This window comes from Peromyscus leucopus, chromosome 8b (assembly GCF_004664715.2).
Source record: "Peromyscus leucopus breed LL Stock chromosome 8b, UCI_PerLeu_2.1, whole genome shotgun sequence".
Taxonomy (NCBI): Eukaryota; Metazoa; Chordata; class Mammalia; order Rodentia; family Cricetidae; genus Peromyscus; species Peromyscus leucopus.
In genome coordinates this window covers 842481-862545 of record NC_051086.1, presented here as the reverse complement: position 1 = coordinate 862545, position 20065 = coordinate 842481, and the positions used below count along the sequence as shown (strand labels likewise).

General features: G+C 43.7%; 1 protein-coding gene across 3 annotated transcripts in view; it reads left to right on the top strand.

Moving 5' to 3' along the window:
- The window catches only part of Hmox2 (heme oxygenase 2), a 29470-nt gene extending 9450 nt beyond the window's left edge, over nt 1–20020 (top strand). For 2 of the 3 annotated variants that reach the window (XM_028894880.2, XM_037201241.1), the window contains 5 exons: nt 15226–15351; nt 16813–16930; nt 17762–18253; nt 18920–19046; nt 19139–20020. In XM_028894880.2, the coding sequence (XP_028750713.1) occupies nt 15266–15351; nt 16813–16930; nt 17762–18253; nt 18920–19046; nt 19139–19266 (951 nt within the window). In that variant the 5' untranslated portion in view covers nt 15226–15265 and the 3' untranslated portion in view covers nt 19267–20020. Of the gene's footprint in view, nt 1–7147; nt 7315–15225; nt 15352–16812; nt 16931–17761; nt 18254–18919; nt 19047–19138 lie in introns of those variants that run through there. The other variant, XM_037201240.1, reaches the window with a different exon arrangement.
- The last annotated feature ends 45 nt before the right edge of the window (nt 20021–20065 follow it).

Below are 20065 nucleotides of genomic sequence, written 5' to 3'. Positions count from 1 at the left end.
GGCCTTCCTCAGAAATGAACAATTGTGTCTTTCTACCTGTTAGACATTCACTCTACCAACTGAACTACATCTACACTCAAACTTTTGTTTTTGCTTTTCAGCAAATTATGGCTATTGATTTTTTTCTTTGTGCTAATACTTAATGTCTTGACATAGTATTCTAAAATGTGAATTTGTGCCGGGTGGCTGTGGCCTACACCTTTAATCCTAGCACTCAGGAGGCAGAGCCAGGTGGATCTCTTGAGTTCCAGGCTAGCCTGGTCTACAGAGCAAGGTCCAGGACAGGCACCAAAACTACACAGAGAGACCCTGTCTTGGAAAAACAAAACAAAAAATCCAAAAAGCAAAATGTGAATTTGTTATACAGTTATATTGGTTTTACCCTCTTGTGGTTGGCTCCGTTCTTGAAGGAACAAATGAGAAAAGACCCTGCTGCTGTGAAGTCCAAACTCAGGACAGTTGAGAGGACAAAAGGATTTGGGTCTGTCTCCCCATCCTCTCCCCAGGAACTAAACATGAGTCTTTATTGGCCACTGTTACTTGAGAGGGATGAAGTGGGAGGGTTGGATGGCACCCATACCAGGCTGGCCAGAACTCCCTCAGGTAGTAGCCGATCATCTCTGGTTTGATTTCCACCTGGTTGAAGATCTTGCTGTTATACATGCCCATCATGCTGCCTACCATTTCAAACAGGAGGATCCTGTCTCTCAGGTGTGTTGTTAACCCCATGGGTCTTTTTTTTTGTTTGTTTGTTTTGTTTTGTTTTTCGAGACAGGGTTTCTCTGTGTAGCTTTGCGCCTTTCCTGGAACTCACTTTGGAGACCAGGCTGGCCTCGAACTCACAGAGATCCGCCTGCCTCTGCCTCCCGAGTGCTGGGATTAAAGGCGTGCGCCACCACCGCCCAGCCCCCATGGGTCTTTAACACCCATGGGCTTCTTCATGGGTGGCACTGCCTCCTTGGTTTTTTCCAGGGGCTTGAGTAGTAAGTAAGTGCTGCTTCTGCTGCAGGCTACTGTTCAGGTGTCAGGGGCTGCCTCTTTCGGGCTCTGTACAAATTCATCAGCTGCTTGTAGGACATGTCCAGCAGTTGGTCCAAGTCCACGCCATGGTAGATGAACTTGTGGAAGGTCTGCTTTTTCTTCTCCACTTCAGCCATCTTGGCAACTGATCGGAAAAGGATTTTTGTTTTTAAACTGATTTAGAGAAGAGGGAGTGTCTGATGGAGGCTGAGAAGCATTGGTTACTATGATTGTTAAAAATTTGCTCCTGGTGGCTGGAGAGTTGGCTCAATGGTTAAGAGCAAGAAATGTTCTTGCAGGAAGACCTAGGTTCAATTCCCAGTACTCATATGGTGGCTCACAACCATTTATAATTCTAGTTCCAGATCTGATCCCTACTTCTGACCGCTGAGGTCACCCGGTATGCACATGGTGTATAAATACATGCAAACAAAACATTCAATACACTTTAAATAAACAAATCTAAGCCTGGGCTACAGAGTAAGTTCTAGGACAGCCAAGGCTGCCCACAGATGCCCCCCCCAATTTTTTATTTTATTGTTTGGTTTTTGAGACAGGGTCTCTCTGCATAGCCCTGGCTGTCCTGGAACTTGTTCTGTATAGATCAGGCTGGCCTTGAACTCAGAGATTCACCTGCCTCTGCTAGGATGAAAAGCGTGTGCCGTGGAAACACAGCTGATTTTTTTTTTTTTAACTTTGCCTCTACCTTTGTCTCTGTCTCTTAAACTCCCCTGGAGACACTCATGGGGAACGCTATTTTTCTTTTTTTATTCCTATAGTGGCACTGCCTTTAATCCTAGTACTTGGGAGGTAAAGGGAGTGGGGTCTGAGTTCAAGGCCAGCCTATTTTGCATAGTGAGTTCCAGGACAACCAGAGTTACAAAGAACAAAAGGTGGCTTTTTGTTGTTTTTTAAATCTTCCTGTATTAGTCCATATCTTGTGTATGTGTGAGTGTGTTTGCATGTCCATGTGGAGACCAGAGGTCACCTTCAGGTGTCTTCTCTAGGTTGCTCTCCCCCTTGTGTTTTGTCAGAGTCTCACTGAACCAGGGCTTGCAGCTGGGACTCTGCTGTCTTTCATTAATGAGCCCGCAGTCTCATTATTCAGTCCCCCTCTGTATCTCTCCTCCTCTGGCGCTGGGGTTACAGGTGTATGCCACGCCCAGCTTTTATGTGGATCCTGGGGAATCGTAGGTCTTCATGCTTACACAGCAAGTGCTTTACCCACTGAGCCATCTCTCTAACTCCACTAGGCAAACATTCTACCATTGGATTGCATTCCCAGCCATTTCGTTTGTTTGTTTATTTGTCTTTAAAAGGTGAAGTGGGGGTGTAACTTGCTAGCAGAGTGCTTGCTTATTATGCCCTGAGGCTATGGGTTTGGTCTCTAGCACTTCCAAAACAAAACACACCTAGAGGGACTTATGTTCTCAGACTTTCAAAGACCTTAACACAGAATACAAAGGCCAAGGGTGCTAACTGTGTCCTTATCTGTGGAAAGTGAGGGAACCTATTTAAAACCAATGTCACCCAATATTTCTCCTTTGGATAGTGAGCAGAAAGCACTGCATGCCTGATACCCCCAAGGCCAGTCTTATCCCTACTACCCCTTGATAGGAGTTTCTACTATTAAAATGTGACTAAAAAAATGCTTACTCCAAAAGAAAACAAATTTTAAAAATGCTTACTTTCATAGGGCATGGTGTTGTATACCTATAATTCCATCAGTTCAGATTTCCTCTGAAGCAAGAGGTTAGTCAATTCTAGGACAGTCTGAATTACATAGTGATATTGTGTCATAAACTAACAGGCTTACTCTCTAGCTAGCTATTTTCTTTATTTCTGTAATTAGATTTTATTTATTTGTATGTATGTGAGTTTGTGTACATGTATGTGATATCTGTGTTAGGTGCCCACAGAGGCCAGAAAAGTGTTTAATTTACTGGAGCTGGTGTGGCAGGCCTTATGTGAGTGCTAGGAAACTTTCTTGGGTTCTCTGGAGAGCAGCAAGCACTCTTAACTGCTGAGCCATCTCTTTAGCCTCTCTGGGATTCATCTGGTTATTCATTCATTGTCCTCTGTCATCAGCTCTTTGAGCATGCCTCACTTTTGAGAATAGCTCTTAATTCTGGAAGTCGTTTATTTAACTAACTCTAGATTAGGTGTATGCATCATAACATATGCAGAAGAAACTTGTAGTAAGATTGATGTTATAAAGGACTTACTAATAAATTTGCTTAGGAAATATTAAATTACAGAAATAATTTAGCTAAAGGAGCATTGCCTCCTGGAAGATAAGTAGTGTACTGACCAGGTTTGTTAGAAACTATTGGAAAATTTTGTACCATAATTGAAGCTTAGGGTTTACTGACTTAAAACCAGACATTAGGTCCACCCTCATATCAAAGAACATGTTCAGGGACTGCTCAAAGGGGCCAGCACAGGGCCACAACCATCATCAAGGCCTGGTCTGCCTTTAAGTCTCCTGAGCTCTTATCAGGAAAAATATAATTCTGCCAACTGGGCAAGATAAACCTGAGTAACAACTCCAGAAAGAACAATGCTGACATACTTTTCATCCTCCCGCCCCTCTCCCCTCTCTTTTTTTCTAACACTGGTATACTTAAGAAATAATTCTGTTGCCGGGCGGTGGTGGTGCACACCTTTAATCCCAGCACTCAGGAGGCAGAGCCAGGCGGATCACTGAGTTCCAGGCCAGCCAGAGCTACCAAGTGAGCTCCAGGAAAGACGCAAAGCAACACAGAGAAACCCTGTCTCGAAATACCAAAAAAAAAAAAACAAAAACCAAGAAATAATTCTGTCAATATCAAGATATAATTCTGGTAGTATCTTTGCTGTGTCTCCCATCTGTCAAAGTGGCAGTCTCTTGTCTCTGTTTAAATTGTTCAAAGTGTAACCTGGGGCTGGGACTGAAAGAGATTTAAGTATGACAATGTATGTGGAATGTATAAGCCTAAGGTGTATATAAATTAGTAAAATCTTCTATTCGATGCCAGGCTCTTGTTATTAGAGAGCTTTTCCTTTATTAATCTCTAGGTATACAGAGTGAATTCTCAGGAGACAGAAAAAATGAGTTGTCATCTAAAAAATGTACAAGCACTTATAAAAGGTCTTATTTAGCCTTACACTAACTAGAGAAACGCTTCATTGCTGAGCTGTGTCTCTAGTCCTTTTTTTTTTAAATTTTTTTAAATTTTTATTTATTATGTATACAGTATTCTGCCTGCATGTGTCCCTGCAAGCCAGAAGAGGGCACCAGATCTCATTACAGGTGGTTGTGAGCCACCATGTGGTTGCTGGGAATTGAACTCTTGTCCTCTGGAAGAGCAGCCAATGCTCTTAACCACTGAGCCATCTCTCCAGCCCCCCGTCTCTAGTCCTTTTTAAATTTTAATCTTAGTAAATTTCTAGCCTGCCCTTGAATTTACTTTCTGGCCCAGGCAAGCTTTGAACCTGCCATCTTTCTGCCTTCACTTCTTTTTTTTTTTTTTTTTTTTTGGTTTTCCGAGACAGGGTTTCTCTGTGTAGCTTTGCGCCTCTCCTGGAACTCACTTGGTAGCCCAGGCTGGCCTCGAACTCACAGAGATCCGCCTGACTCTGCCTCCCAAGTGCTGGGATTAAAGGCGTGCGCCACCACAACGGCTCCCTTCACTTCTTGAGTAGCTAGGATTACACACCTGAACCACCATTATGTCACTTTTAGATGTACACAATATGTACTTTTGATCATACCTACTTCCCTATTACCCTAGCAGATCTCCCACGTTTTGTTTGTTGTTTTTGAGATAGGGTCTTGCTGTGTAGCCCTGTCTGGCCTGGACTACACTATGTAGACTAGGCTGGCCTCAGATTTTGTGGCCGTCCTCTTGCCTTAGCCTCTTGACTGCTGGGACTACAGCTGTGCACTACCACATCTAGCTTGTTGTTTTGAGACAGTCCAGCTGGCCTCAGACTCCTATCTTTCTGTGTCAACATTGTGATTTTGGAATTACAGGTGTGTGTGTGTAGTCATGTCTTGCAGCTTGACAGTTTTAGAGCTTATTAATTTCTTATAACTACCTTGCAGAATTGTTACTACAAAGAGTAGAAACTCAGAGAACTTAAGTAGCTGTTCCCGAGTAACTCAGCTGGTATGTGGTGGAACCAGGGTTTGCTGCTGGTTGTGAACATTGAAAGCCAGTGTTTTAACCACTGCCACACCCACGTGCTGCTGCCTCTTGTCCTCTGTGTAGCCAGTAGACTTCTCAGTTGACCGGCTGATTTTAGCTTTCATTGAGGCTCTAGAGATCATCTCTCAGTACACCATTTCAGCTTCTTGTGTGTTGTAACAGCACACATGATGGACTACTATGCAGGGAGGATGTCTTGACATATACCTGCCATTAGATTTGGTGAACTCATTTTCTAGAAACTTTCACGTGGAGAGAGTCCATCTTCAGATCATAGGATAATGTAGAATGATACTGAAATGTGTATCTAAATGAATAGTCATATACTGCATTCGTGTAAACAGCAAATGACTGTTGGGTTGGAAAGAATCTACTAGTCAGGAAAATAACACAACTCTGGAAATTTCCAGTATAGATCAAATAATTCAAGGCAGCAGCCTGTTACCTCTTTCCCTCAATCCTGGAAAGTGTCATTGAGGAGCTGAAATGTCTAGAAAACTTTCCTAGAAATCTAATTGAAGGGTCTTCTGCTAAGTAATCACTGTGTCACTATTTTTTCTTTCCTTTCAAATATGACTATGAGGTATGTTATGAATAATTTTTTGCTAACAGTGAAATTTATGAATGATTATGAATTTATCTTAAATAAGTTTTGTTGAGGATATAGATCACTTGATAGAATGCTTGCCTTGTATGTGTGAGGTTCGGGGTTCTATCCTCAACAAAAATAAAAGTTTGATTTGGATTAAAGTTCATCCCTGTATATTGGTCTGTATCTGAGAGTCTTTTTAAAAATATTTTTTATTTTTAATTATGTGTATGTGTGTCTGAGTGTGTTTGTACAGTGCCTGCAGAGGCCAGAAGAGGGTGTCATATCCCCAGGAGCTACAGTTGTGAGTCACCCAACATGGGTGTTTGAATCTGAATTCAGTTCCTTACCAAGAGCAGCATGTGCTCTTAGTTGCTGAGCCATCTCTTCAGCCCCTGGGAGGCTTCTTAGCAAACAAAAAGCTTCATGAGTCTATACGCAGGTGTGTGGCTCTTCCTATGAGACATAGTTGTTCATATGTAAATCAGCCCCTATTTGATGAGAGAACACAGTTGAGGACCCCCTCCTAGGGACTCCTGGTGCCTTGCTTATTAAGGTAGGAAGTGAAAACATAAGTTGGATGTGCAGTTCCTCTGACAGTTCAAGTATAGGCTGCGCTAAGAAATTCAGCCCTTTGACTCTCAATCCGTCAGCTGTTCTTTATTCTCTACTACCACAGATGCAAAGCTGTGTGAAACAATAAGAACTTACTATTGTTTTATTTCCCCCATTCCTCTTTCACTTTCCAAGCAGCATATTTTCTTTCTTTTTTTTTTATTTCTTAATAAATTTAGTCATTTTTCAATTTTATGTGTGTTTTGCCTGTATATGCACCTCTTACATTCCTGGTGCCTGAAGGATTCAGAAGAGGGCATTGGATCCCCAGGAACTGGAGTTCCAGGTGGTTGTGAACCACCAGGAGGGTATTGGGAGTTGAACCCCAGTCCTCTCGAAGTGGGAGCAAGTTCTCTTAATCACTCGCCAGGCATCTCTCCAGCCCCATCAGCATACATTTTTAGAAGCAGGTGGGACTGCTTAGATTTTTAAATAATCAGTATACAATTGACACACAGATTCTTGTTTGTTTGTTTTTATTTTTTTGAGACAGGGTTTCTCTGTGTAGCCCTGGCTGCCCTGGAACTCACTCTGTAGACCAGACTGTCCTCAAACCCAGAGATCCCCTGCTTCTGTCTCCTGAGTGCTGGGATTAAAGGCATGTGCTACCACCGCCAGTCTGGCACACAGATTCTTGTAACTAAATCTTCTGTTTCAATTGCTATGGTAACTAGTGCTATAGAGATGTGAAGACCCTATTGTGACCTCTAGTGTAGGAATGCCCCCAGAGTCACTTACTTGATTGTCCACCAAGGCCTGATAGGTCTGGCTGCTTCTCCCCAGGCACCAAGTGTTGGGGTGTGCCACCTCCCCCTTTGGGACCACCTGGGTTGCCCTCTTAAAAAAGCAGGCCTTACCAAGGAACAATCATCTTGGATTGCATAACCTAAATGAGCCAAGGTAAGCTTTTGAGGGACAGGAAGTAGCAGCTCTCAATCTTTGTATGTATGTATGTGTGTATGTGCATGTTGGAGGCCAGAGATCAACACTGAATATTTTGCTTATTTCTTCTCTATTGGTGAAATTATTATGGCCACTCCACGCAGTTAAAAGGGAGGTTAATTTTGTGGGGTAACTTACAAGTGAAGGGATAGTTTACAGGGTCTGGGAAAGGTGTAGCGCAGTCCGGCGGTGTTCTCTGGAGAACTCTGCTCGGTCTACCTCCAGTGTCCAGGGTCCAGGAACCAAGAGAGCCAGTGCTTCTGGATCTCAGGTCTTCAGGGTCCTCCTCTCTTGGCCCCCGCCTTGTAGGCGTGACAGTTAATCACGAGGCCTCAGTGGGGCTTGGAACTTGCAGGTCAAAGCTGGAATGGCTGCCCACTGCACTTCTCCACCTTAGTTGTGTTTTGTTTTTATTTTCCTTTGGTTTCTTTGAAACAGGGTCAGGGTTTCTGTGTGTAGCCCTGGCTGTCATGGAACTCACTCTGTAGACCAGGCTGGCCTCAAACTCAACAGTTCTACCTGTCTCTGCCTCAGGGCATTAAAGGTGTGCTCCACCACCGTCCGTTCCCACCTTAGTTTTTGAAACAGATATTCTGACTAAACTTGTTGCTTATTGATTTGGCGAGGCTGGATGGTCAGTGTTTCTCCCCATTCTCTCAGAATTGAGGTTACAGAGTGCCATTGTTTTTATGTGAGTCATGTGGATTTGAATGGAGGTGTTTTTTTTTTGTTTTTTTTTTTTTGTTTGTTTGTTTTTACCCACTGAACAGTCTCCTGAGCTCCCAGCTCTTTCAGTGGAAGTTTAAGCATTTATGTTTCTGAAATCATGGGGTCATATTTTCATCCTGAAACAACAAGCTGTGTTATAATACCTTCACGGTTATTATACATACCCTCGGTTTCTGTGTAGCCTTAGTCCATGGTAATGCCACACTAACTCTCACATGCATGAACCAGTGAAAATTAGTTGGGGACACAGGAGGAATCTCTTACATTCTGAATGACTCGAGTTTAGTGTTCTCTCTCTCTCTCTCTCTCTCTCTCTCTCTCTCTCTCTCTCTCTCTCTCTCTCCCTCTCCCTCTCCCTCTCTCCCTCTCTCCCTCTCTCTCTCCCTCTCCCCCTCTCCCTCTCTCCCTCTCCCTCTCCCTCTCCCTCTCTCTCTCTGTCATTACATTGGACTAAGGAGGCAACACCAGCCCTCTGAGATTGTTTGTTTCATTTTAGTTTTCTTTCTTCCTTTTTTTTTTAAGATTTTATTTATTTTTATGTGCATTGGTATTTTGCATTTCTGTCTGTGTGAGGATGCCAGGTCCCCTGGAACTGGAATTAGAGACAGTTGTGAGCTGTCATGAGGGTACTGGGAATTGAACCGGGTCCTCTGGAAGAGCAGTCAGTGCTCTTAACTGGTTGGTGAGCCATCTCTCCAGCTCCCTGCTTTAATTTTATAGTTAGTCGAACATTGCTCAAAAGTGACTTAGACTGGGTAATAGTGGCGCATACCTTTAATCACAGTGACGCTCAGGAGGCACAGGTAGTTCTGTGAGTTCAAGGCCAGCATGGTCTACAAAGCCAGTTCCAGGACAACAAAGGCTGTTATACAAAGAAACACTGTCTTGGGAAAAAAAAAAAAAAAAAAAACACCAAAACTTTGTGCTGCTGTTATAGAGGACCCAGGTTCAATTCCCAGCACCCACATGGCAGCTCATAACTGTCTAACTCCAGTTCCAGGGGACATGACACTCTCAATACCAATGCACATAAAATAAAATTGAAAAAAAAATTCTAAACTTAGACTGACGAGTATCCAGATCTGTCATACTTGTGACCTGCTGCTCTGTCCTCTACTTTTTGCCCTGCAGGAATAGTTAGCTCCTAAAGCTTTTTGGTCTTACTAGAGAGGAAAGTACCTGGGAACTGGGTTTGCGGAATAATTCAGAGTCGTCTTATTTGCTGACTCTTTCCCTCCATCCCAAAATGTGATTCTCAGTTGTTGGTGGTGTTTTTTTGTCTTTTTTGTTTTTTTCAAGACAGAGTTTCTCTGTATAGCTTTGGAGCCTGTCCTGGAACTCACTCTGTAGCCCAGGCTGGCCTCGAACTCACAGAGATCCGCCTGCCTCTGCTTCCCGAGTGCTGGGATTAAAGGCATATGCCACTACCGCCCGGCTTGTTTTTTTGTTTTAATATCTTTTGTTTTTTTTAATTTCATGCATATATATATAGTGTATTTTGATCCTATAATTTATAGTTCTTGTTTTTAGAGAAGCTGAAGCTGCTATAAAAGTGACAGTCATTGTGACTATCCACAGGGTACATAGTTTTAAGCTTGCTCAAAATTGTCAGATTTTTTTTTTTTCTCTTTTTCTTTTTGGTTTTTCTAGATGGGGTTTCCTCGGTGTAGCCCTGGCTGTCCTGGAACTCACTCTGTAGACCAAGGTGGCCTCCAACTAGCAGAGATTTGCTTGCCTCTGCCTCCCAAGTGCTGAGACTAAAGGTATATGCCACTACGTGCCCAGCATTTTATTTATTTATATAAATCAGAGTTTTTTCTTAATGGTTACCTAGGGTTGACTCCCCCGCCCACCACCAGCACCATTTCTTTTTTGACAGGGTTTCTCCGTGTAGTTTTGGTGCCTGTCCTGGATTTCACTCTGTAGACCAGGCTGGCCTCAAACTCACAGCTATGCAAGGGTGTGTGTTTCATAAATCAGACTCAAGTTTTTGTCAGTGAAGTCCTTACTTTTCCAGGATTTCCTGTCTGGTCTTGCTCTTTATCAAGGAGTTGATAGTCATCTATTCAGTGAACTGTGGGATTGAACTTCTACAAATCAAAATGAAGAAAGCATGACATTTATGTATCAGATTATCTGAGGAATGAACAGCAGTGCCAGGGTTCAGAGACCTTGGGCCATTTATTCTAGAAACTCAAGCTGTTTTCTTAGATAATGTGGTTTCCTTAGAGTGTTGAGAGGCTCCTGTTATCAAATGTCTTGTTGGGTTAGAGCTGATCTTTCTCTCTGTTGTCCCCAACATCCAACACAGCTAAGCCGAGCATTTTCCTCACACTGCTGCAGAGGGGCTGAGTTTTATGGTATGTGTCCAAAATCATCTGAATTGGCTGGATTTCTCATGCTTCCTTCCTGCTTGTTTCAATCACCCAGCTTCTCTTTCTTAGTTTTTGTGTTGTTTGGGACAGGGTCTCATGTATCTCAGGCTGGCCTTGAACTCATTTGTATCCAGGGATGACTCCTGATCCTCCCATCTCCACTTCTCAAGTGCTGGCTTGTGCTATTGTACCCAGTTTACTAAACCCATCTGGGGATTGAACACCAGAGCTTTCCCAGTTGTTCATTCTTACCAACTTTCTCAATAAGAGAGAAGCATTTGAGGCAGCATTGTATTTCATACAACATTTTCATGTATGGTATCTCATTTTAGTTCTCACAGCATATTTGAGAAGGTAAAGCAAATTTTGTTTGCCTGTGTAATAGATGAGGAAACACAGCTTCAGGAAATTATGACTCACACACTGCCAAGAACTAATTAGTATGGAGAGCTTATCTCTCAAACCCAAATATTTTTATCCCTAAAGATCAGGCCCTATATTTGGAGTCAAGCTGCCCCTTCCACTCTTGAAGATAAGCTGGGTTTCTAGTAATAACTAACAGTAGGTAGGAGTCCAGAAGTAGCTTCAGCATACTGGCAAATCCACTCAGCATGTCCCTCCAATACAAGGTAGTGGCTTATCTAGAAAATAGGTCACATAGTCTCTGTACATCCATTTGCTAAAAGGGATGTAAAACTGGCCCTTGATATTTAGTTAATTAAAAAAAATCTTTTAATTACTTGGGGAGGAGTTTTTGGGGTGTGCTTTGTGTGGGTGAATGTAGGCTTGTTTGGAGGTGAGATGGCACCTTTTTGAGAATTGGTTCACCTACCCCTGTGAGTTCTAGGAATTAAACTTAGGTTTTCAGGCTCATGCTCAAGCATTTTTACCCTGAGCCATCTTACGAGTTTATGTGAAACTGATTCTTATAAAAATGCTAAATTTCATTCTCCCTGCCTCCCCTGGCAGTTTTGTATTGTTTTGAGATAGGATCTTGTATGTAGCTCAGGCTAGCCTTGGCATTCATAGCAATCCTCTTGTCTCCACTCTTCATGTTGATGTTTCTTGGTTGTCCTGGCATGGTCTGATAAGCTCATCCAGAAGTGCCTAATACTGTTTCCATTTCCTAAGGTTGCTAATGTGATCACGTTGTACACAGTAAGCATACATAATTATTTGTCACTTAAACTTGGAAGGTAAAGAGAACAGAGAACTAGATCTGAAGTTAAAAATCAGATCTCATAGTGGTTAATTTAGTGTCATGGTACCCATTTATACACCCAACACACAACTTTCATTTAGCTTGTATGCCCAGTGCATTCTGTGTGTACATTGTAATAGTTATAAGTCAGATTGGAGGCTCCATAGGCTTCTGTGCTGTGATATTGGACCCTGATAAATGTGAGTCTGGGGCAGGCTTGATCTGCCCTATAGGAAGCTTCTGGTTTAACTGGGGGCAGTCATATATAGGATAGCATGGTGCCATTTCTATATAAGAGTGAAGTCTTGAGCCATAGACAGCCTTCAAGGAAGCAGGCAGGGGATTCACAGTGATGGTGAGAACCTTGGTGCCCAGCAGAAATCCATTCAAAGAAAGACTCATGATCAAGTCTTGGTAAAGAACGCTAGGAGCAGCCACTTAACCTCCCTATGCATATGGGAAAATGACAGTGATTCATATTGTGGGCATAAACTCACTGTTGCTGAGTGTCACTACCCAGTGAGTCGGGCTTGCAGCATTGTTCTAATGCCAGGGAGCAGGTCACCCTGCCATTCCTTTTCTGTTACCTGAGCTCAGCAACCTGCTCCTTTTCTTAAGTGCAGAATGAATACCAGATGTCTTTATTATTCTTTAGATTATCAGATGTGAAATGACCATAATAGAGTCCTTAGGTTACATTTCTGCCTGGCAGCAGTTCTCTGAATTACCTGGCCTTGTGAAATTTGCTAGAGTCAGTCTCCATGAAGGAGAGTTTCTTTGAATAACATCTGTTATTTCAGAAAGTCCTAGTGCTTTCACAGTGCTTTACCAGGAGCAGCAGATTTGAGGTAGATGTTCTAGATCTGCTGTGTGGGTACCTCTTGCTGGAAGTCTCTGATAGGAACTTGCTGCTTCACTCAAATTAGGTATTAGAATGAAAACCAGTAGCTGATTGGGAAAACAGTATGGAAATTATGGAGTAGCAGGGTTTTTTGTTTGTTTGTTTGTTTGTTTGTTTGTTTGTTTGTTTTTTTAAGGGGGTGGAGTGGGCTGGGGGCACAGATGACCTTTCTGCTGCAACTTGTGGTAGCAGAAGGGCCAAGGACTGATTTCCTGTTGACTAGTTCAGAGCAGATCTTAGCTAGCTTGCTTATACCAACCAATTTCTATCTCTGGGTTTCCTTTTTACCCTTTCCTTCCCTGCATTTCTCTCCTTCCTTTTTCCCTCTTTCTTTCCAATAGGACAATGCTACTTTACATAAATGAAACAGCCGGTTGGCTAATTTGTCCAACAAAAACTATGAATGAAGAGTTTTCCAAATTCCCTCCCTGTCATTTTTAATGTACTTATATGATGATGTAATCCCTGCTGGGCAAGCCACACCCCTGACCCTGTACAGTGCTCTGCTATTTATATATAGTTGTAGTCATTGGTTTGGATTGATTTTTGGGTTTTGGGGTTTTTTTTTTTTTCAAGACAGGGTTTCTCTGTGTAGCCCTGGCTTGTCCTGGAATTCACTCTGTAGACCAGGCTGGTCTCAAACTCACAGAGATCTGCCTGCCTCTGCTTCCCTAGTGCTGGGATTAAAGGCAAGCACCACTACCTCCCGTTGGATTTTTTTTTTTAGATGTAGACTATTCTATGCATGATCACAGTTTGTCAGTTTGTCAGGGAGGTGCTAGCTTTCCATTGTTTACCATCCTTTCAGTAGCTCAAGCCTTGGCTGTTAGGCTGTGTGATTTATTTTCTTACTTTGTAGTATGACTGTTTATTATTATGGTACAGATTGCTTTGAGCAACTTTTTTAAAATTTTATTTGTTTTTATTTTATGTGCACTGGTGTCTTCCCATGGGAGTCTGGTCCTCTGGAACTGAAATTACAGACAGCTATGAGCCACCATGTGGGTGCTGGGAATTCAACCCGGTTCCTCTGGAAGAGCAGTCAGTACTCTTAACCACTGAGCCGTATCTCCAGCCCCCCCTCCCATGAGCAGTTTTTAAGGAGTATATCCTAGAGTGTACAGGTCAGCAGAAGATTTAGAATTGTAGCTTTTCAGAGATTGAAGATAATTGTTTCCACTGGGACAATGTAGCCTCTTAGTATCACCCTTCATGGCCACTCCCTTGAGGAATGGTGACTAGGCAACAAGAATGGACACAGGTGGTCTCCCCTGGCAGTAGTCTATGTTGGTTGAATGTGGTAACTGAGCCTTTCTGGGAAGGGAAATTTTAGACATCTTGAGGACTCAGTATTCTTCAAAGGGAAATAAGTAAATTGTACTTGGAGTTTAGAAAACTATTGAGGTGATAGACAGCAGGCTATTAGTATTATTTTATTGTTTTAAAAAATACATATTGTAAACTGGGTGGTGGTGGCGTGTCTAACCCTGAGCTACACCCCTACCTCAAGGGCTGTTCTTATACCTAATTGTATTGATTGTAGAAAGTGCTCAGTAAAGAAGTACTAATTGGGGTAGAAAATTAAGTTTTCTTTTTCCTTGGCTCAATTTGGCCAGATATGGCTCCAGAGTTGGAATTCTGTCTTTATGAGTGCCTTGATTAGTTGGTGATGTTGTGTCATGCTGTTCATCTAGAAAGTTCCCCCTTTGTGTACTGCTAGGGTACAAGTCTCCAGAGATGATGAAATTGTCGTATTATGGGATTGTATTTCCCTTGCTGACGAAAGTTCAGCCTTGAAGTAGGCAATGGGAGTTGATCAGCTAGCTCTTATTTCATGCAGCCCAGCAGAGTACAGAATAGACTGGGGACAGTTTGCTAGGTGACTCCCTTGACGGTGTCTCAGGCTTGGTGAGCTGTTGTACAGTGGAGCTGTTGGGCACAGCCTGGCTTAACTAAACTCCAGCCAACGCTGTGCTTCTGCTCCTCTCACCTGGCAGCCCACAGGTAGGACTGTGTGGTCAAGTGGGAAGCCTTGCATTGCTTAATAAGCTGAGAGCTCCTGAAGCTTTATTTAAACATAGCTTTCTTTTATGTCTTTAGTAGCTTTTTATTTGTGTATAATTTCAAACATGCAGGAAAAAAACCCAATAAGACTAGTACAAGGAACTTTTGTAGCCTGGCGGTGGTGGCACACACCTTTAAAACCAGTACTCGGGAGGCAGAGGCAGGCAGATCTCTGGGAGTTTGAGGTCAGCCTGGTCTACAGAGTGAGTTCTAGGACAGGCTCCAAAACTACACAGAGAAACCTTGTCTGGAAAAATAAAATAAAATAAATAACTTTTGTCCACCTTTTACCCAGCCTGTCAGCATTTTGCCTCATTTGCTCTCTTCACATGGATGCAGACCTACACACATGCTTAGGAAGTGCTGAGAGTAGTCGCAGACAGCCTGTCACTTTCTTCTGAATGCCAGTGTGTACTGCCTGAGAACAAATTCAGCATCATTATAATTCTGTTACCTAACCCATTGTCCATCTTCATATCTGTCCATATTCTGAAATGGTTCCAGTGAAAAACAATCTTTGAGATGCAGGGGTTTCTCCTCAGTTGTTTGCTTAAAGCCAAAAGACATTATTCAGTCACCAATTTCTTGTGTCTCTACAGGACCAGAGTGAGGGCAGCACAAACTTCTTACTCAGCAACAATGACTTCAGAAGTGGAGACCTCGGAGGGGGTAGATGAGTCAGAGAAAAAGAACTCTGTGGCCCCAGAGAAGGAAAACCATACCAAGTGAGTGATAGCAACTGGCTGCTTCTCATCGGGAGGGTCCAGCACCTGTCCTGCCCCCTGCTTGCATGCCTGGTTCAGTCTGTCGGTGGTTCTTGGGCATGCTCATCAGCCCTGAGCAGTGTAGACCCTGGGATGTTTGGTTGCACTGCAGGACCCTGTCCAGCCTAGGCTGTTCCACTCTTTGGTTTTCTCTGTTCTGTTACCCAAGGAGACAGGCCAGATACTGGGAGTGCTGAGTCAGTGTTTCAGGGTAGTTACTTTTCTCTTCTTAAAAACCAAGTGGTGCTAAGCATGGTAGTGCTACACCTTGGATCCCAGCAGAAGCAGGCAGATTTCTGAGTTGGAGGCCAGCCAGAGGGAGTTTACAGAGTTCCAGTATAGTCAGGACTACATAGACAGACCCTGTCTCAAAAAACAATCAAACAAAAAGAACAAACCACCAAACCTAAGTGGTTTTTCACTTGGGCTAATGAGGAATAATGAGAGGCAAAGCTGGTTCCTTTTACAATGTCATCTCCCTACCAAATGTGGGATCTGAACTCTGCTCTAGGGCATGCCTTTACCTGCTAATCTCTCTAAGACTCGTTACTTGGTCCTGCCCTGAATTTTTCCTAGCCTCTCATTAGACTCCTGTCATTGGCTAAGTTATTTCTTATATCTTAAAATAATTGCTAATAAACCAAGTCTCAGGATGTGGGTGATACAAATTAATCTCCTAAAAACAACCAAACTAACTGCAGAGGATAGACCACAAGAGAACCAATCTTTTCTCATTTTAACAGATGGACTGTGTAGATACACAGGAGTTGTATCATACTTTTCTACCTTGTCCATTTATTAGTGTAACTTTAGCCTGTGTGATTCTGTTAAATACAAAACTGGGAGGCAGAGGCAGGAGGATCTCTTTCTTGTTCGAGTTCTACAGACCGAGTTCTAGGAGCTCGGGCTACAGACAAACCCTGTCTTGAAACCCCCCCCCCCAAAAAAAAAAAAAAAGAAGAAAGGAGGAGGAGGAAGAATACAAAACCAAGATCTTGGTCCTTGTCTCTCAACTGTCTCATCTTCCCACACCTGGGCCCATCCACATAACATCCTGAGGAATTGGTCCCTCGTTGGGAGGAAGGCAGCCTTGTGGGCTGGATTAAGTTTTGTTTCTTCATCCACTAGGTGGCCACAGAAACCAAAACATCATTCATTTTAGTGCTTAGTAAACATGTATACTCATGGATTCAGACAGATTGGGAGACCATAGTAACCTTTATGCCCTGAGGTTTTTGTGGCAGGTTTTCACATCTGCTTGCCCTGTGCTCACTGACAAGGCTCACCTGTTCATGCCGGACTGGTGTCTGAGCAGCTCCAGCTTCTAGTCTGTATCTGGGGTCTAAACTGACTTTTGACCTTTAGTGCTTTCTGAAGAACTGGAAAGGGCTACTGTCTCACACACAAAACTCATCTCTACAGAATGGCAGACCTCTCTGAGCTCCTGAAGGAAGGGACCAAGGAAGCACATGACCGGGCAGAAAATACTCAGTTTGTCAAAGACTTTTTGAAAGGAAACATTAAGAAGGAGCTATTTAAGGTTTGTGTCCTCAATCAGATGGGGTTGGATTCTAAACTTTAATAAGGTGGGGTGGCCTTACCTGGCTGAGGAAGTTGCCCTGCAACTACTCTAAGGGAAAAACTGCTGAATCTTTTTCTTGGAGACAATCTGGCTACATAGTCCAAATGGGCTCTAACCCTGGATCTTCCATCCTTAGCTTCCTGAAGACTAGGGATGAAAAGAGATGTGCCTCCATGCCCAGCCATGTATTTTTTTCCCTGTATTTAAGTTGTGGCTGCCCTAACCTAAATGAACTAACAAAAATATGTTTGCAAATATTCATTGTCTTCAAGAAGTTACTGAAGCTTCCTAGGTGTGTCAAGTAGTTCACTATATAAAAAGGGGGTCACAGTTGGGTCTTTGGAACTGGACAAAGTGGCTTTTGTCTTGAGTTACTCTTAAAACATGGTAGGTTCCAAAAAAAAAAAAAAAAGAGCTGGGAAGTGATACACACTTTTTTTTTTAATTTTTTTAAACTTTATCTTATATGCATTGGTGTGAAGGTGTCAGATCCCCTGGAACTAGAATTATAGATGGTTGTGAGCTGCCATGTGGGTGCTGGGAATTGAACCTGGGTCCTCTGGAAGAGCAGCCAGTGCTCTTAACCGCTGGGCCATCTCTCCAGCCCCATTGGCGCACACCTTTAATTCCAGCACTAGGGTGGCAGAAGCAGGCAGATCTCTATGAGTTTGAGGACAGCCAGGTACACAGGGAAACCCTGTCTCGAAAAACCAAAACAAAACATTGTGGGTTCTAGAGCTGCTGGCTTGGCTTATAATCCTCTCCCACAATCTCCCGTCACCCTCACAGCTGGCCACTACCGCACTTTATTTCACATACTCAGCCCTTGAGGAGGAAATGGACCGAAACAAAGACCACCCAGCCTTCGCCCCCTTGTATTTCCCCATGGAGCTACATCGGAAGGAAGCACTGATCAAGGACATGGAGTATTTCTTTGGTGAAAACTGGGAGGAGCAGGTGAAGTGCTCCGAGGCTGCCCAGAAGTATGTGGATCGGATCCACTATGTAGGGCAGAATGAGCCGGAGCTGCTGGTGGCCCATGCTTATACTCGTTACATGGGGGACCTTTCAGGAGGCCAGGTGCTGAAGAAGGTGGCCCAGCGGGCACTGAAACTCCCCAGCACTGGAGAAGGGACCCAGTTCTACCTGTTTGAGCATGTGGACAATGCCCAGCAATTCAAGCAGTTCTACCGAGCCAGAATGAATGCCCTGGACTTGAATTTGAAGACCAAAGAGAAGATTGTGGCGGAGGCCAACAAAGCCTTTGAATATAATATGCAGGTACTGAGCACTGACCATGGAGCTTGCTCCATGAGGTTATGACCATGGATGCATGAACTTGATCTTTTAGCAGTAGAATCAAAGCCAGAGCTTTCTTGAGAGCCATTGGTAGCATGACAAATGAGCTCATGCCCTAGAGAAAGGTGAGGGAACCAGTTAGTCATCAGAGAGCATGAGGACAGTGTAGCTCTCAGATGGAGGCCTGGTTTGAGGCCTGTGGCTAGTGATGGAAAGGGCAAAGCTCCAGCATTTGAAAGGTCTGAAAATAGAGCTATCTCCTTCTCTCTCACTATAGGCTAGGATTGGTGAATGGGCCATTTCCTCATTTTGTAGCAAAGATAGGAAAAATATTTAGCATGAAGCCTGATTCATTGGGAAGCCTTAGGTAGGGCTATGAGCCTCAGGTAGGGCTGATGATGCAGAAGCCATTTCTGACCCCAGAAACCCATGTCAGCCCTCAGTGTCAGAACAGCAGTGGGCACTCATGTGGAGTTTTAGCAGCAGTCACCTGAACTTCACTAAGAGGTGCAGGGGGAGTGCTTACTTTTCTGGCTTGATGTTCTGATCAGGTGTATCTGGGCTCTAGCTTCTCAATGGGTGGTGAGTAGTGGGTTAATTCTGAGTCTGCCTAGTTCAGGGATGGCTCAGTTGACTTCTGCTCCTCAGATATTCAGTGAACTGGACCAGGCTGGCTCTATGCTGGTAAGAGAAACCCTGGAGGACGGTTTCTCCATGCATGATGGGAAGGGAGATGTACGAAAGTGTCCCTATTATGCTGCTCAGGCAGACAAAGGTAAGTTGTGGGTCCTGAGCTTACTGACATTTCTGGAGCAGGTGTGTCATTGCTCTCCACTGATGCCATGTCTCCTATTGTGCTGCATGCAGGTACCCTGGAAGGCAGCACCTGCCCTTTCCGGACAGCCATGGCTGTGCTGAGGAAGCCTAGCCTCCAGCTCATTCTAGCTGCCAGTGTGGCCCTGGCTGCTGGACTCTTTGCCTGGTACTACATGTGAAGGACCTGTCATGTTATTTGCATCCTACCCCAAGTGACCTGTTCCATCCCTATCTCCTCCTCTGACTAAACTACCACCTCAGGTGACTTTTTTAATGCTGGGTTTGAGAAAACAAGCAACCAATAAAGGCAGACACTAGAGCCTCTGCGTAACAGCATCTTCTCTGCCAGCCAGGTGCATACCAGGCACAGGCTGTCACTCTATTAACAGCCAATACTCCACTGCGGGTCAGCCTTAGACCTCTGATCTGGCAGTGCTCCAGGATTTTTGCCACTTTGGAGGCCTAGGTACATTCTCTTCTTTAGTAGTGCTTGGAGTAGTCATTGCCTTGCTTGGGAGTGGGCTGCCCATACACTCAGGCTTTGTGGGAAAGGGTTATGCCAACTGATGTTCAATTTTCTAGGACTCAGGGAGTCTTTTGGGGTGGAAACTATGCTTTCCTGTCTCCCAAACCCCGAGCTTATCCTGCTCATCCAGGATTTCCTAAGAAGTCTGTTAGCCTGGGCGATGGGTATACCTGCTGCTACAGCACTCTAAATACAAACACCTCACACTTCCTCCTCCCTGGCACAGGGTAGGTGAGACTACCTCCTGGTCCCCAGAAGTCTACAGGGAAGTAGAGTCCCTCAGAAAAGTGGCATGTTGCATACATCCCTTGCCTGCCTCCCAACACTCCTGGCCAATTCCTAGTACCTTATTTTTCCATGTATTCATGCTAAAACATTATAAAGGTCATCCTTAATGTCTACTTGAACCTGTGTTTTTTTTTTCTTCCTTAGAAATACTTTGAGATTTCTTA